The 18,766-nt window shown below is 41.4% G+C and overlaps 1 protein-coding gene across 7 annotated transcripts in view; it reads right to left on the bottom strand.

Moving 5' to 3' along the window:
- The window catches only part of STAU2 (staufen double-stranded RNA binding protein 2), a 222,734-nt gene that overhangs the window by 1,528 nt on the left and 202,440 nt on the right, over nt 1–18,766 (bottom strand). For 6 of the 7 annotated variants that reach the window (XM_054017183.1, XM_054017187.1, XM_054017188.1 and 3 more), the window contains one exon: nt 447–535. In XM_054017183.1, coding sequence (XP_053873158.1) covers nt 447–535 — 89 coding nt within the window. Of the gene's footprint in view, nt 1–446; nt 536–5,659; nt 5,745–18,766 lie in introns of those variants that run through there. The other variant, XR_008443743.1, reaches the window with a different exon arrangement.

Below are 18,766 nucleotides of genomic sequence, written 5' to 3'. Positions count from 1 at the left end.
AGTGTTCTTAAGGACTGAAAGAAATTCTGCTTTACTTTCAAATTCTTTAGGATAAAATTGACATTACATACATAAACACTGATTGGCAGAAAGCTACTTACATGCAACATCATGCACTGCAACCTGTTTGACTAAAAGCAAGATGGATCGCTAAAATAAAATTTCCAGTTACTCATGTTAGGCTAATTACATAAAAGCCATACAATTAAAAATAAAAACTTTGCACGAGAAGGCTGGCTGCATCATTACTAGTCAATAAACACTACAACTAGTACTAAAAGTGAAATGCTTTTTATGTGAGCAAATTGTCAAATTATATGTGAATTCTAGAGGAAATGAACTACAGTTTTTGCTAAGTTCTAGACGGGCAATTAAGCTTTTAATTAACATTTTTTATGGGGCACAGCACACAGGCATTAAAGTATAAAAGACTAAATGACACTTACTTTTCAAGTGTTCCATTTTCAACCTTCATAGCCCCTTCCACTGGATCCAGTCCCTGTTCCGAAAACTGTTTCAAGGCACTTAAAGCTGCCTGAATAAAAAATGAGTTGTCAACGACTAGTATTGTAATGATATAATTAAGGTAGTCACTAATGGCAGTTCTTTTTAAATGCATCTCTTGTATATTGCAGCAAATTAAGTTAGGATGGTAGTAAAGAGTCTATAGTACAATGCCATGATAAAGGGCTGGTTTGTGAGCAAACATAATGATATATTCACCTCTCCGTGCATATGAGTAACTCCCATTAAGGGTTAATGAAAGCTGTGTTACTAGCATTAAGGAGAAAATATGCCCATTAGAATTCTCACTTCTCTAGCCTATGAAGTCTTCCCAGCCTCCCTTAGGCCTGGTCTACACTAACCCCCCAATTCGAACTAAGGTACGCAACTTCAGCTACGTGAATAACGTAGCTGAAGTCGATGTATCTTAGTTCGAACTTACCGCGGTCCAGACGCGGCAGGCAGGCTCCCCCGTCGACTCTGCGTACTCCTCGCGCCGAGCAGGATTACCGGAGTTGACGGGGAGCACTTCTGGGTTCGATTTATCGCGTCCAGACAAGACGCGATAAATCGAACCCAGAAGTTCGATTGCCTGCCGCCGAACCAGCGCGTAAGTATAGACAAGCCCTTAGTGTGTTTATGGAGCTCACGCTTCCCTTTGGTCCTGAGGAGGGAATCTTAGGTCAGTCATTCTTGCAAATCTCATAGACTTTAAGGTCAGAAGGGACCATCATGATCAGCTAGTCCAGTGGTTCTCAGCCCGCGGGCCGCATGTGGCCCAATTAGCACACAGCTGTGACCCAGCTGCGTGCTTAAAAAAAAAATAAATAAAAAATATGCTGGTTGGGCCTGGCAGGGGGTGGGACTGGCTGAGGGGGAGAGGTGTTGGTAGCCCTGCTGGAGTGCTCTTGGCAGCAGCTGGGGAGGTGAGTGCGGCAGGGGTCAGTGTGCGGGAGAGTGGGTCTCTGGGCAGTGAAGGGGTAGAGGGAGAATGGCAGCATAGGCCCAGGAATTAGAGGTTTGGAGGGGGGCTGTTTTACTTGGGGCTCTGCTCTTGGCCCTGTAGCCATGGGGTCCTGGTTGCCTGCCCCACAGCAGTGGGGTGTGTGTGCTGGACATAGGGGTTGTGGGGGTGGGGTTAGCGGGGGCGGTCTCTGGGCAGGGGGGTCATGCGGTGCATGGTGCGGATCTGCCGCTGAGGGGAAGGAACAGGCTGGCAGCGCAGGGCTGGGCGGGCCAATGTGTCTGGCGCAGTGGTTCTCAACCTGCAGCCCACAATGGTAAATAGGTTGAGAATAACTGATCTAGTCTGACCTCCTGCACATTGCTGTTCACAGAACCTCACCCACCCACTCCTGTAACAGATCCTTAACCTCTGGCTGAGTTACTGGAGTCCTCAAAAATCATGATTTAAAGACTTCAAGTTACAGAGCATTCAAGAGAGGTGGATCGTGTAATGTAATAAAAAGGAGGAACACTGAAGGGGTAGTGGTGGAGGAACATGCCTACATTCCAATAGCTAGATCTAGAAGAGCACTGTGGGTGGCACGGATATATCTTATAGATGGGTCAATGAAAGACACTTAGAAGGTCCATGAGCCTATGCTGGATGCACTGCACACTTTGTATTCTGTGTTGTAATTGAAATCAATATATTTTAAAATGTAGAAAACATCCAAAATTATTTAAATAAATGGTATTCTATTATTGTTTAGCAATGTGATTACTCGTGGTTTTTTTTTAATCGCACAATTAATCGCAATTAATTTTTTTAATCGCTTGACAGCCCTATTAATTTTGTTTTCTTCTTTTCTGAAATCCTCTTGGCACTTCTTGGGTCACTGAAGGCTTCCCAGAAAATGACATCAGGTATAGATTGCAATGAGGGTTCTGATATTTGTGATGTCACAGTCTTGAATACCTTCAGTGAACCAGGAAGTTTTGAGAAAGTCTCAGAGAAAAAAAACAGAATTTAAAAAAGTTAGGTAAAACTTTTTGTATGCTCAATGCCCAGTGCATCCTAGTTATTAGGGACATTTAGATAATGAAATCTGTTTTTCAGGTTAGCTTTGCATTTCAACTTTAAGACAAAACAGGTGGCAACTTGTTTGTTATAATGGGTGTGTTCTGAAGATGAGATATGTAGTATCTGAAAGTTTCATAATCAATGCTTGCTAATTAATCATGGGAAAGCTTTTGTCTCAGTTGCCAGAGCAATCAGCAGAGAGAAGAGGGATTTACCTAGCAAACTGAGGCAGGTGTAGGGGAGGAGACAGAAGCAACGGAATAAAGAATGCACTTACAAAAAAAAAATTCAAGTCCTATCAATTGTAATATTTATCTGGAACATAAATACCTTGCAATGCCGGCTACAAAAGTGCCATGCAAATGCCTGTTATCACTTTCTGGTGACATTGTAAATAAGAAGAAGGCAGCATTATCTCCTTTAAATGTAAACAAACTTGTCTGTCTTAGCGATTAGCTGAACAAAAAGTAGGACTGAGTGGACTTGTAGGCTCTGAAGTTTTACATTGTTTTGTTTTTGAGTGCAGTTATGTAACAAAAAAAAAATCTACATTTGTAAGTTGCACTTTCATGACAAAGATTGCACTACAGTACTTGTATGAGATTAATTGAAAAATACTATTTCTTTTATCATTTTTACAGTGCAAATATTTGTAATAAAATATAATATACACTTTGATTTCTATTACAACACAGAATACAATATATATGAAAATGTAGAAAAACATCCAAAATATTTAACAAATTTCAATTGGTATTCTATTGTTTAGCAGTGCGATTAAAACTGCGATTAATCACGATTAATTTTTTTGAGTTAATCGCCTGAGTTAACTGCGATTAATCCACCACCCTAAAAATTAACACACATTTCTGTGTCAAAAGCTATGTTAGAGGGGACATTCAACAAGAAGATCTAGGCTCAATTTATTTTTTGCTCTGTAATTCACCTTTATCCTGAAATCAGTAGTTTTCCATTCCTCAAGGGCCAACCCCAGAATAAACATTTAGAAATTGGATTGTTCAGTGAAGTTTCTTTATTCCTACTTGTCAACATAAACAGGTTCTCTGTATGCTTTTATCTGAATTTTCAGTTCTTGTTGGACCAGAGACACAACTATCACCCCAAGAATCACACACAGGCTACTGTTGGAACAAAACACTGGATCTGCTTTCACAATTAAAGTGATAGTTATGTTTCCTGGATTCTCTCAATGGTGCCTTCCCTTGAAAAGTATGTTAACACAATTTAAATATTGCTAGACAATGTGTATCCGGGCCAGCTGAATAGCAGCACAAGGATTGTTATGCTGCATTATACTAGTGGTCCATCCATTCCAATATCCTGTTTCTGACAATGAACAGTACCTAAAGCTTTCAGAAGACAGCACAAGAAACTCCATAATGGACAAGCATGGAGTAACTTGACCCTCAGAGAAGTTTCTTCCTAATTCCGGGCAGTTAGTAATTGGCTTATATCAAGAAGCATGAGGGTTTGCACATTTTTATCTTATCAAATGCAATTATGGATTTTTTATTATCCATATAAATATCTGAACCTTTAAAAATATCCTGATAAACTTGAGTTTATCAGCATTACTTACATGCCCCCCTTGCCCTGCCACCCAGTCCTTCCTGACTTCCAATGTATTAACACTGATAACTTCTTGTCTGCTCTCGGCCCCCTCCTCCATTGACATGGTTGTTGATTCCCTCCATTCTACAGTCTTCACCACCCTCAACTCCTTTGTTACTCTCTCCCATCACATAGTCCGCCTTACCAAAGCCCAGCGTTGGATCAACCCAAGTATCTGCTTCCTCTGTTCCACCTCTAGCAACTCTAGGAAAGCCATATGATCATGCAAGCTTCCTCCACAACAAATTTGTTCTCTTCCTTGTGCAGTTCTACTATTTTCCTAGCCAAGCAGCTTTATTTTTCCACCTTGACTGACATGCCCTATTCCCTCCTTTCCCTTCTCCTCTGATAAGATTTCTCACCTACTCTCTTCTAACCCCTCCATATGCTCCAGAGGATACCCCTCCCCATCCCATTCTGCTTGGTCTCTCTTGTCCCCACTCTCCCTTATCCTTCTTCAAGGCTCCTTCCCCTCACAACACAAGCACGCTTTAATCTCCTCCATCATAAAGAATTAAATCAAAATTCTACCCTTGACTCCCACCTGCCTCTCCAAATACTATCCCTTTACTGCCAAGCTTATAACACACCATGTACAACTGCTGCCTTGAGTTCCTCTCCTCCAACTTCATTCTTTACCTTCTTTAAACCACCTTCCCAACCTTGAAACTGCTCTCGTTAAAATCTCCAGTGACCTCTATTCCAACTTTGTTCTCCTTGAGCTCTGAGAGGCCTTTGACACCACTGACCCACTCGCTACTTCTTAAATTTCAGTTTTCTGTTGGCTTTTGAGACTCTGTTCTCTCATGTTGCTCTTTCTGTGGACTGTTGAGTGGGTATTCCTCAAGGCTCAGTCTTTGGCTCCCTACTCTTCTCTTGATACCTTTTCTTTCAGAGCTCTTAACCACAAGCATGGCTTCAGATACCATTCTACATTGACTACTCACAAATTTACCTCTCCATTAAAGGTTTGCCTCTTTCCATCCAATCTCAGATCTTCATCTATCTTTCTGACATCTCCATATGGATGTCCAGCTGGCAACATGGCCAAAACTGAGCTTTTGAACTCCAACCCAAAAGCCTTCCTATTTTTCCTTCACTTTGAATAATTCCACCATTTAGTCACTCAAATCAGTTATTTCCTTCTTATAAATCTCTGCACATCCAGACCATGTCCAAGTCTCACTGCTTCTACCTACATAATATTTCTAAGATTTGTCCTATTCTATCTGTCCAGTCTGCCAGGCACTCATCATCTCACACCTCAATTTATGTAATTTCCTCTCTAGCACTGAAGCCAGCCACACTGCCTCCCTCAGGTCAATTCAAAATGCTGATGCTAGGATAATCTTACTGACACTGGCATTCTGACCACATCCACCCCCTTTGCTGTTTCCTTCCAGTGGCTACTTGTCTTCCACTGTCTCCTTGTCTTTGTCTTCAAGGCCCATCATCCTTTAGCCCCCCCCATCAGATCTATGAGCTCTCAACCTTTACCTTTTCTCTACCAATAATGCCAGCCGTGATTTTCTGATTATCTGCTTGTCCTTCAGTCACTCTATGCTTTCTCCTATGCCACCTCCTATGCATGGGGAAAAACTCACTGTTATAATTTATAAAGCCATCACCTTATCCTCATTAAGACATCTGCTGTGATGCCTACAAAATCAATACTGTCTGGCATTGGTTAGGGCAGTGGCAAGCTGAGACGTCTGCTTTTCTGTTACCTCATCCCCATTTGTCTGTTTTATCCATCTGTCGCTTCCTGTCTGATGCCAAGATTGTAAATTCTCTGGGGCAGGAACTGTTGTCTCGTTTTAACTTGTCTGTATAGTGCAGGATGGATTGATTTAAATCAGCAGACAGGAAACCTTGATTTAAATAATCAATTTTTAACTTGTTTTCAATTGGTACTTATTAGGTATTTTCCTAAAGAAAGGTTGGTTCTCATTGGTTGGTAACCATTTAAAAAAGGTTGATTTGCAATTAAATATAGTCTTTATACTAAATTTGTTACTATTCTTTGCTAACCATACATATTTAAGCAATTATATATCTTAGCATGCATTGATTCATGTTGTTTATTTTTATATTTTTATTATGTTAGGAAATGATGCATTTCTTATTTACTGGATGATTACTTTTTTTTTAGTTGTGATTTGCATCAAGCTCTATTTGGATGAAAATTGGACTTCAATTAAAAATGCACAAAAAGCACTTTAAAATTGTTTCCTACATAAAACAACCTAAAATGTTCTGGATACTTTTTTAGATAAGTTTATTAAAACATGTTTTGTATTGAAAACCAGCTGGTTTATTAAACAACGGAAGTATTATCTGTAGTTACTGAACTGAATTGATTGTTTCTGGTCACCATGTCTTTAAAGACTTTTGAATCAGTAGATTTCATTCTCACATCTAGTTTGTATTTGTAGATTGAGAAAAGCAAGCTTTCCGGCTATTTCAACTCCCAATCAGTTTCTTAACTTTCAATGAACTAGCCATTAAACTGTACTAGTTGAATAAACTGAAATGAAGAAAATATTCTCTCTATACCTGCAAAAGCTGCCAAATGCTGATTTAGCACTTCAACAAACTGGTTCCAGGTGCTGATTCAGTGATTTCCACCAGTTCAGCGGTTTGACTTTCTTTAAAGCTTTGGCAGCAAACATGTACTGCTTAATATATTCTAAATTAAATGTAGTCTGTATTAAATATAATTAACGATTTTAGTATTATAGTGAGTTTAGGCTTTTAACATAGGTTATCAGAATTTTAAATAGATTTATTTCTAAGAAGCAAAATGTATTAATTTAAATAGAAAAACTGATTTAAATAAAAATTAATATTTTAATTTACAATCATTTTTTCCTTTTTATCCATGCTGCTCTATGTCCTAGCACAATGGAACCATTAACCTTGATTGGGTCTTATAGGTGATATTATATTAATTAATAAGCATCCAGTTTCTATCTTGTAGAAGTGAGTTCACAGGTTAATTATGTGCTGTTACCTTCACAAAAACTCATGGAGGATGGGTGAGGTCCCAAGGGACTGGAGAAGGGAGTTACTGATCTTTAAAAAAGTGAATGAAGAGGACCCGGGGAATTATAGACCAGTCATCCTAACTTTGGTACCTGGAAAGATACTGGAACAAATTATTAAACAATCAGTTTGTAAGTACCTGGAGGATAACCGGGTTATAAGGAATAGCCAGCATGGATTTGTCAAGAACAAATCATGGCAACCAACCTAATTTCCTTCTTTGACCAGATTAATGGCCTTGTGGATAGGAAGAAAGCAGTAGATGTGATATATCCTGATTTCAGTTGACTTTTGACACAGTCTCACTTGACATTCTTAAAAGCAAAGGAGAGAAATGTTGTCTAGATGAAATTGCTATAAGGTGAGTGCACCACTGGCAGAAAGATCATACTCAGAGTAGTTATCTACGGTTTGCTCCAACCGAGAGGGCGTAGTTAGTGAGGTCCATAGGGGTCAGTCCTAAGTCTAGTACTATTCAATATTTTCATTAATCATTTGGTTAATGGAGTGGAGAATCTGCTTATAAAACTTGCATATGATACCAAGCTGGGAGGATTGCAAGCACTTTGAGGACAGGATTAGAATTCAAAATGACCTTGATACATCAGAGAATTGGTCTGAAATCAGCAAGATAAAATTCAGTCAAGACAAATGCAAAGTATTCACTTACACCCCAGAATTATTCCTTCCTATTAACAAGAGTGTTGTATGTAAGACATGGGTGGTAACTATTCCACACTACTTGGTATTGGTGAAGCCTCAGCTGGAGTACTATGTCCAATTCTGGGTGCCACACTTCAAGAAAAATGTTGACAAATTTGAGAGAATCCAGAGGAGAGCAACAAAAAATGATCAAAGGTTTAGAAAACCTGACCTATGAGGAAAGGTTAAAAAAACTGGGCATGTTTAGTCTTGAGAAAAGAAGATGGAGGGGGGACCTGATAACAGTCTTCAAATATGTTAAGGGCTGTTATAAAGAAGACTATGATCAATTGTTCTCCATGTCCGCTGAAGGTAGGGCAAGTAGTAATGGTCTTAAGCTGCAGCAAGGGAGATTTAAGTTAGATATTAGGAAAAACTTTCTAACTATAAAGGTCGTTAAGTTCTGGAATGGGCTTCCAAGGAAGGTTGCGGAACCCTCATCACTGGAGGTTTTTAAAAACAGATTGGACAAACAGCTGTCAAGGATGGTCTAGTATCAGAGGGGTAGCTGTGTTAGTCTGAATCTGTAAAAAGCAAAAGAGGGTCCTGTGGCACCTTTGAGACTAACAAAAGTACTGGGAGCATAAGCTTTCGTGGGTAAGAACCTCACTTCTTCAGATGCAAGTAATGGAAATCTCCAGAGGCAGGTATATATCAGTGTGGAGATAACGAGGTTAGTTCAATCAGGGAGGGTGAGGTGCTCTGCTAGCAGTTGAGGTGTGAACACCAAGGGAGGAGAAACTGTTTCTGTAGTTGGATAGCCATTCACAGTCTTTGTTTAATCCTGATCTGATGGTGTCAAATTTGCAAATGAACTGGAGCTCAGCAGTTTCTCTTTGGAGTCTGGTCCTGAAGTTTTTTTGCTGTAAGATGGCAACCTTTACATCTGCTATTGTGTGGCCAGGGAGGTTGAAGTGTTCTCCTACAGGTTTTTGTATATTGCCATTCCTGATATCTGACTTGTGTCCATTTATCCTCTTGCGTGGTGACTGTCCAGTTTGGCCAATGTACATAGCAGAGGGGCATTGCTGGCATATGATGGCATATATAACATTGGTGGACGTGCAGGTGAATGAGCCGGTGATGTTGTAGCTGATCTGGTTAGGTCCAGTGATGGTGTTGCTGGTGTAGATATGTGGGCAGAGTTGGCATCGAGGTTTGTTGCATGGGTTGCCAACTCTGCCCACATATCTACACCAGCAACACCATCACTGGACCTAACCAGATCAGCTACAACATCACCGGCTCATTCACCTGCACGTCCACCAATGTTATATATGCACGTCCACCAATGTTATATATGCCATCATATGCCAGCAATGCCCCTCTGCTATGTACATTGGCCAAACTGGACAGTCACTACGCAAGAGGATAAATGGACACAAGTCAGATATCAGGAATGGCAATATACAAAAACCTGTAGGAGAACACTTCAACCTCCCTGGCCACACAATAGCAGATGTAAAGGTTGCCATCTTACAGCAAAAAAACTTCAGGACCAGACTCCAAAGAGAAACTGCTGAAACTCCAGTTCATTTGCAAATTTGACACCATCAGATCAGGATTAAACAAAGACTGTGAATGGCTATCCAACTACAGAAACAGTTTCTCCTCCCTTGGTGTTCATACCTCAACTGCTAGCAGAGCACCTCACCCTCCCTGATTGAACTAACCTCGTTATCTCCACACTGATATATACCTGCCTCTGGAGATTTCCATTACTTGCATCTGAAGAAGTGAGGTTCTTACCCACGAAAGCTTATGCTCCCAGTACTTCTGTTAATCTCAAAGGTGCCACAGGACCCTCTGTTGCTTTTTAAGGATGGTCTAGGTATACTTGGTCTTGCCTCAGTGCAGGGGGTCAGACTTGATGACCTCTCAAGGTTCCTTTCAGCCTTGCATTTTTATGATTCTGTGAACTACAAGTCACTGAAAACAATTGTCAAGAGCCAAAATGGGCCTGTACAGACTTCTTTTTTAATTCATTGTTAAAATTATCAGGATCAGAATAAATTTTCTTTGTTACATATTTACTATTGTTTTATTTGTCTAACTGCCTACTGTGGAAATATCCCATCCCATCTCCTAGAACTGGAAGGGACCTCGAAAGGTCATCGAGTCCAGCCCCCTGCCTTCACTAGCAGGACCAAGTACTGATTTTGCCCCAGATCCCTAAGTGGCCCCCTCAAGGATTGAACTCACAACCCTGGGTTTAGCAGGCCAATGCTCAAACCACTGAGCTATCCCATGCTAAAGAGGATGAAAAGTTGTAGAGTATCTTCAACAAGTATTTCTTTAACCTTTGCTGAAACCCTATTTTGGAACTTCTTAGAGGAATACTACCTTGGATCTCACAACAGAGTTTGTAAAAACATCTATTTTCCTCTTTCTTTGGCAGTGGAAGAATATCACCGCAAAAATAAACTGTACTGAACGAAAGCACTGGTCTTTTCTACCCTGATGTCAAGGATGGAAACGTGATATTTTTATCTGATTTATATAGTAGGGAAAATATTCAGTAAGATACCATTCAATATTAAATAATATTTGTAATACACTTTACAAAACTTTAAAAATAAATCTTGATGCTTATTTTGCAAAAACAATCCAATTAGTCTCACTTTTCTTGTAACATTGAGAACAGAGGTGCGTGCACACATACTTCTCACAGAGATCCAAACATGGCGGACACAAAAAGCAAACTAACAATATTTTAAACTATCTCTCCTTAGCATCAATAACACTATCACTGTTTCATGATTCAGTATTTGTGATATTGTGCGGGAATGTAGCAAACTCAGGTCTAAAGTAAAGGTCTACCCTAAACTAGTGAAGTCAGTTCACACATATACTTGAATTAGCTTGTGGAACTTATCACATAGTAATAGCTCACAAGACACTTTGTGAGGGTGAAGTTAAGCTTCCAGCTGCTCAACAATGTCTTGTGCTTCTCCTGCCCATCTCTTTTGGGAAACATGTGGAAAGTGTCATCTTAACTCCGCATTTTCCAATTGTCTAGAGTGTGTGTACTGTCTTGCAAAGCTACCCGTTTTGTAAGATGTAGGTAAAGAGATCTAAACTCTATAGTTCATGGTTTTCCAGTGTTTGGATTTAGGAAATTAAACTCTTTCTTTTTGGAAGGACACAAGAAGCACCGGGCACTACTAAACACCTGTAACCTTAACTCCACAGTAACAAAGAATGTTTTTTGGGGGGTGAGGGGAGGTCTTTCCCTTTTTCTTAAAAAAAAAAAAAAAGTGGAAGACTACTATAAGACTACTACACAATTGAGGGACATTGCATGGAGAATGGGGTTGTGTAGAGATTTTCATGGATGTACATCCAGCCCCTTAATTATGAATTGTTTCTCTGCTTTCTTCTGGCTTCCCCATGCTTTTGTTAGGAGCCAGGATGGGGGCAACTGATAACTGAGGGGCTACGAGCAGGAATGGACCTGGTAGCTGCACTCCTCACAACTCTTTATCCTTTACCCGCTCCCCAACTCTGTGCCCATGATAAACTTGGAGAAGCTGGAGGTAGGAAGGAAGCTAGTAGTTGAGCGGCTATGCAGAGTAGAAGCAGAAGGGGGTTTTAAGTTTTGTGCAATGAAGAAGAACTACAAGCAAAGACAATGGGCTAATTTTCATCCATAATTAAATTCTATGGCCTCACTGGACTTACACCCTACATGAATTTGGCTTGATAAAAATAACTTCTGAACTTCAGTTAAATGTAAAAATAAAAATGGAACATTTGACAATGAATCTGGTGAACAATGTCTGTTTTTAAAGGCTTGATACTTCCTTCCACTGAGAATTTTCTTACAAGAGAGCATCTGCACAGATTTTATATATATATATATATATATATAGCGCGAGAGACAAATATTTCTCTCCCCCAGAAGATTTTACAACTGTTTTGTGAATAAAGACCCATAGGTTATACAACAGATGTTTTTGGCAGTGCAGTAACTATACAGAAAACAAGTGATACATGAAATGTGTAAAAGATATGATGCCAACAGGATGCGCTACATTGCTCTTTGTTTGTCTTGGCTGCCATTTCTATTATAAAAATGTGTGTATATCAGGATGGAGATGGAGGTTTCCAGTTATTTTGGCTATTTGTAGCTTTACTTAAGTTAATTTGCAATTAGTGAATGGTATTGAAATTTGTGAATATTCTTCCTGCTTCCCTCTATAGGGATTAAATGTTTTGTAATGACAATCTCATAATATTAAGTCATTCTTTCACAGAGACCAGCAGGCAGAGCCTGCACTAGAGGATGTGTATTTCAGCTCACGTCCACATGATAACGATTTCATGGGGTCTTTTTAGCACAGTGTACAGATATTTTTTCTCTCTTTAGATCTGTTGCATTTCAGAATCTTCCTATGAAACGCAAATAGCCGAATTTTGTTGTCTTCGGTGTGTGTTTCCAGTTGACTTTATTGCTTGGATCTCAGAGTAGATTATGGCCCTAATTATTCCTATCAAGTACTCAGTGACCACAAACTTCATCACAGGAATGCCACTGTCCTGATAAATATACCGTCCAACAGTGTCAGCTCACGGTGAGGTGCCTTCTATCTCCAGTTGTCATGGATGGTACCTAGCCCAAAATGTCGCAATCTGTGACAGCACAAAAAATACGGTAACTGGCATTCACAAGTAGACTATGTACACCCTGCAAACACATGTGGGGTGGGGTCAGGCCCAGGCTGGCCCTCCCTCCATATTCTAGCCACCAAGCTCTCTATCTGCACCCCAATTGGTTCCTCCCCTGTATCCATAGCTGTCAGATCTCGCGCGTGTCCCAGCCCCCCAGGTAAGCAGAGCCACCACGCCCCTCTCAGCTCTGTCCCACCGAGGGACCTCAGAGCCCAACCGGGAGGGGTGACAGGGCCAGGTCCTAGTTGCCCACCCCGGAGAGGGGAGAGAGTCGCAGGGAGGTGCAGGCTGGCGCTGCGTCCTGGGTCTGTGCCAGCTTTGCCACCATGATAGGGAGCATGACGCTGTCCCCACCTTGAGCGTGAGGCCGTACGTACCCCTCCAGCATCCCCCAAATTCTCCCTGCCAGTACATTCACCCAGCACCCCCCACAAATATCCTCTCCCAGTACACACACATCCTTCCAGGCCCCCCAGTTTTGGGGGGTTGATTTTGAAGTTCATGGTCATTGTGACAGTGTACCCCATAAGGCTTTATGGGGGGGGGCGTTTATAAATGTATGTATGATATAACTGAAATATGTTTTGTGCCGCCTGTGCCACGTAACATATCTCCGTAAAGGTTATGGTCTACTATATCTATACATCCTATTTGTACATATATATCATTTTCCACTTGAGGTTAAGAATTTGGGCTGTATGCTTGCTTGATTTCTAAGTAAGCTCTGTGAGGCATTTGGTCAGCTTCTTTAGGAAGGAATTCACCAGGTTAAGTACCTGATCAGGAAACACTTGGGGAACAATGCATCTTGGAATGCTCCAATCCACATGAGAAGTCTTCCTGGAGACATGCAAGATACCATGTGGACAATGGCTTCAGCCTGTAAAGACTGAGTCATGCAGGGACATGTGACTTGCCCAGGTAACCCCAGAACTCCATCTTGGAGCTGGACTTTGCATAGGAGGGAGGAGGGGGGGGGTCTCCACCCACAAGAGAGAGTCTATTTAAATCCGTGGGAGACCCCTCCATTTTGTCTTCAGCTGGCTAAAGAAGGAGCCTCTCCACCCCCCCCCCCCTCAAGATACTTGAAGGAGACTGAAACAAAGGACAGTAACTACAGGGGGTGTGAGTGATTGCTGGACCCAGGCTAAAAGGAGATTAGCCTGTAAAAGGGAGCACTCTGGAACTGGTGAGGAAATTATCTGTATTCAGTTTGATTAGGCATAGATTTGCGCATTTTATTTTATTTTGCTTGGTGACTTACTTTGTTCTGTCTGTTACTACTTTGAACCACTTAAATCTTACTGTCTGTATTTAATAAAATCACTTTCTATTTAGTAATTCACTCAGAGTATGTATTAATACCTGGGGGAGCAAACAACTGTGCATATCTCTCTATCAGTGTTATAGAGGGCGAACAATTTATGAGTTTGCCCTGCATAAGCTTTATGCAGGGTAAAACGAATTTATCTGGGTTTAGACCCCATTGGGAGTTGGGCATCTGAGTGCTAAAGACAAGCACACTACTGTGAGCTGTTTTCAGGTAAACTTGCAGCTTTGGGACAGGTGATTCAGACCCTGGATCTGTGTCTGGAGCCAGACGGAAGTGTCTGGCTCAGCAAGACAGGGTGCTGGAGTCCTGAGCTGGCAGGGAAAACAGAAGCAGGGGTAGTCTTTGCACATCGGGTGGCAGCTTCCAAGGGGGTTTCTGTGATCCAACCCGTCACAGTCATCTCTTAGCTTTGTTGCTAATGTGGACCAACTCCTGCTGGGGCTTGTAGCTTTTTTTTTTATTAATCAAATCTGTACTAGATATCTGATGAAAGCTTTCATTTGTTATTTGACGTATAGACCAATGTGTTAATAAAAAAAAACTTTGTTTCAATAAATAGATTAGGCTACTTTGGAGCTAGTTTTTAAGTGACTTGAGGCTATCAATGCAGTAGAAATCTGGCAACTGCTCCTCTCACAGAGTTCAGTGCCTAACTCTGCCTGGGATTCTCTTTCCTCTCCTCTCTTCAAGTCAGGTGCCTTGGATGTTGCTTACAAGAAACTGGGGGGGGGGGGGGTGAGGGGAGAGAGGAGAACCTCCGTTATATCTTTTAACCCATGGTTAGGGTACTTAGCTGGAGATGTGGGAGATCTTTGGTTCAAGTCATCCTTCTGCAAGATGAAGAGAAGGGATTTAAACAGGGATCTGCCACCTCTGAGGTGAGTACCCTAACCAGTGGTATATAATATAGGATATTCTGATGTGGAACTCCCTCAGTTCCTTCTGTTAAAGCTGTTCCACTTTGGGTACATAAAAAGTCAGCGGATCAGAGAGAGTGCATGCAAGCATGAGACTGAGACTATAGTCTGGGAGGTCAGGGCAGTCACTCAGAATGTGGGTGATCCAGGATCCAGTCCGCAGGCTCCAAGCACTCGCCACTTATTTATCTGCAGTGGAACAGCTTGAGCAGGAGAGACTGAGGGAGCCCCACATTGGAATATCCTATAGCCCAGTGCTTAGGGCTGGCAGATCCCTGCTACACTTCCTTCTCCTCCTCAGTTGGGGGAACGGGGACTTGAAAAAGCAGTCTCCCACATATCAGGCGAGTCCTTTAACCACTGGGCTAAAAGTTAAGAGGGAGGTGGTCCTGCTCCCCCCAGCCATTTTGTGTGGAGTTACGCATGCTCTGAGCACCCCTGCACTCTGCAGGCATGTTAGAGGGAGGACACCAGTCTTGCCCCAGTTTGTAAATTGCACTGGGGCTTAGGCAGGCGGATGCCTAGAGTGAGACAGCAGGGCACATGCTCAGAGCCAGAACTTAGGTGCTGTGTGTGTTCAGGTGCCACAGAGTTTGGTGGAATCTGAGTGGGTATTTTGTGAAGACCCATGGGGCATAAATCTGGGATTTCAGTGCCTAAAATGGCAGGTGCCTAAGTCCCTTTGTGAATCTAACCCTAAATCCCTGATTGCATCTGCACTCAGAAACCCCTAAATTGCAGCACCTCTTATTGCAGGAGCAAAACTGGACCTGCAGTTGTTTGTCAACAAAAATGGAGATCAGTGAATGACAATCCAACCCTAAATTTCTCCTGGTTTAGAAAACAATAAAAAGTATGGAGGTCTTTTCTCCAGTGTTGGCTAACTACTGGCATACAATCAATGCAATCCTATTGAAGTCAAAGGTGTTTTCACCAGCAGTGAGTGTGGCTTTCTACCTTTTTAATATATGGATTGAATTTCAAATGTAAAGGCTGCTAGGCAATCAGTGCCAGGCTTGTTGTGAGTTTGAGGGCTTAGTGTTCCAAGAATACCAAACTGTTTTAGCAATAATTTTAAACACACACTCTCTCCCTCTCGTTGAAGGTCTAAGGCTTTCTTACTCTTTTTGGGAGCAAATTTTCAGCTAGGCTTCTACCTGGCCTTGACTTTTTCACACCCAAAATTGCAGATGAACACGAATACAACTGCATGTATTTGCTTGTGCAAAATTTTACATGGACAGGTGGCTGAGAATTTACTCCTTAAAGTGGCTATTTAATCTGCCTTGATTTATCAAGATGGCAATATATGCATATAAACTAAACAGAAATCAAGTGAGGGATACTGAGAATAAATCCCTTTTCCCCACAGTTGCTATTGTAATTAAATTTCCTGTATCACAAGCAATACATTCTGCTAGGAGTCTTTACCCCCTTCCTCACAATACCCCATGCTCTCCAGTTGATTAACCAATGTTAACATCTGTTTAAAAATTAAATTTCAGAAAGGCTTTTCACACTATACAATGTAAGTCTTAATTAAATGACTTCAAGCCCTTTTTGCAAATAGCTTATACCCAGTGTATTTCATGCATAGCATAATCTGATTAACTCATGTAATTTACATGGAAATAGTATTTTCCAAAACAAATTAATCTCTGCACAAAGGAACATTCACCTGGTATGCACTAGGGGTTAAGGGTAATGGTTGCACCTGCCAAAGAGGGGAGGCGGGAAGAAGAGGGAATCCTCTGTTCAAACAAAGGATGATGATTCATAAATGTAGAACTTAGAACCCTTCTGAAAAAGTTGTCTGTGGTAGTTGAAGCTGTCCTAACCAACTTTAACGGACACAACCAGTATTCGCATGGCAGATAATTCATGTAGACACTGACCTTGCCAGGTTTATGAGGGTAATTATTAAGTAAGGATTAACTGTCCTTGAACACCTTTTCTCTGGCAGTAAGTTCAGAAGGAGGGTGTGACGTTGCAGACTATATGGTTTTATAAAAATATGCTAATGAGTGAATATAATGTAACTGGAATATGCTTCATGCAAAAGGTCTCTTGTAAGGTATCATTACAAAGCTTATAATCTACTGAGTGTGATCATCCTATTTGTATAAATGTACCACTCTTGTATCTGGGACTAGAAATATGAAATATAACTCTGAGGGCCTATTGTAATTATGCAAAGTGTGGGCCATTAATGGTGGTTTGGAATCTTGATGACTCCCATTAACCAGGACCATTGTCTGCAGATGGCTGTGTTTACCTGTTAGTCTTACTGTATATGTGTGTGCTGGCAAGTGGGCAATGAAGTCTTGCAGTGACATGTGATCATGTCACCTGAACTGGAATCCAGCTTTAACCTGGTGTCTTTCCATTGAGAAGGAGGGGGTGGGAACCTAGAGAGGGATAAAAGATTCCTGCCTTATGCAAAAGATATATAAAGGGGTGGAACAGAACAAAGGGATGGTAGGAGCCATCATGAAGAATCCCCTAGCTACCACCTGAGCTGGAACAAGAGCTGTACCTGGGGAAAGAATTGTGCCCAGGCCTGGAAGGTATCCAGTCTGAGGAAAAAACTTACTGAAGCATCTCTGAGGGTGAGATTATCTGTATTCAGTTTGATTAGACATAGATTTGCGCATTTTATTTTATTTTGCTTGGTGACTTACTTTGTTCTGTCTGTTACTACTTGGAACCACTTAAATCCTACTTTCTGTATTTAATAAAATCACTTTTTACTTATTAACTCAGAGTATGTATTAATACCTGGGGGAGCAAACAACTGTGCATATCTCTCTATCAGTGTTATAGAGGGTGAACAATTTATGAGTTTACCCTGTATAAGCTTTACACAGGGTAAAACGGATTTATTTGGGTTTAGACCCCATTGGGAGTTGGGCATCTTTGTATTAAAGACAGGAACACTTCTGTTAGCTGCTTTCAGGTAAACCTGCAGCTTTGGAGCAAGTAATTCAGACCCTGGGTCTTTGTTGCAGCAGACGGGAGTGTCTGGCTCAGCAAGACAGGGTGCTGGGACCCCGAGCTGTCAGGGAAAGCAGGAGCAGAGGTAGTTTTGGCACATCGGGTGGCAGCTCCCAAGGGGGATTCTGTGATCCAACCCGTCACAGCAGGTATGCAAGGAACATGGGCAAAATATTTTAAAACACCTAAGTGCTGACTTTCAAAGGGATTTAAAGTATGTCTACACTTTGAGCTGAGGAGACATACCTGACATTCAACTTGAGGAAAAACACCCAAGCTAACGTGCTAAAAAGGCAATGTGTAGCTATGGTGGTGTGAGCAGCAGAAGGGGCTAGCTGCTGCCAGTATGGGCCAGTCTGAGACCAGAGGCATGTACCTGGCGCAGCTGGCTGCCTGCATGGCTGCAGCTATGCTCTATTTTTAGCATGCTAGCTCAATCAGAGCTAGTGAGGATATGTCTCCCCAAGCTGGGAATCACACCCTCAGTTCAAAGAGTAGACAATTCTTCAACTCCTAAGTCATTTAAGTGCTTTTGAAAAGGTTATCCCATGAGCTCTTGTAATACTTGCTGTGAAGGACTACTCTACTTTTATCCACGGGTAGCATCTGCTCACATTTGTGCTGGAGATTGTTGGTACTTGTCAGTAAATTTGAGTAACTATGGCAACAAGGGCAACAAGCTTATTCTCCCTACCCTGCATCAAGCAAAGACTTCCAACATCAAGGCCACACCCAATGGAGCTGTAGCGGCTTGCCCAATGGTCAACTTGGCTGTAGGGGTTTAGCGTCCATAGTCAAAAGTTTAAATTATAATTAATTAGTTTAATTAGAATTCTTTTCTGAAAATATTTGTCCTTTAACTTGTACCTTCTAGGTGAAGTTTCCTGATAATGTTGATAGTCTTTTAAAAATATTTTTTTGTTTCTGAATCCAAGATTTAAA

Source organism: Malaclemys terrapin, chromosome 2 (genome assembly GCF_027887155.1).
Source record: "Malaclemys terrapin pileata isolate rMalTer1 chromosome 2, rMalTer1.hap1, whole genome shotgun sequence".
Taxonomy (NCBI): Eukaryota; Metazoa; Chordata; order Testudines; family Emydidae; genus Malaclemys; species Malaclemys terrapin.
The sequence above is the reverse complement of the archived record's forward strand: the minus strand, read 5'-3'. Positions and strand labels throughout refer to the sequence as shown.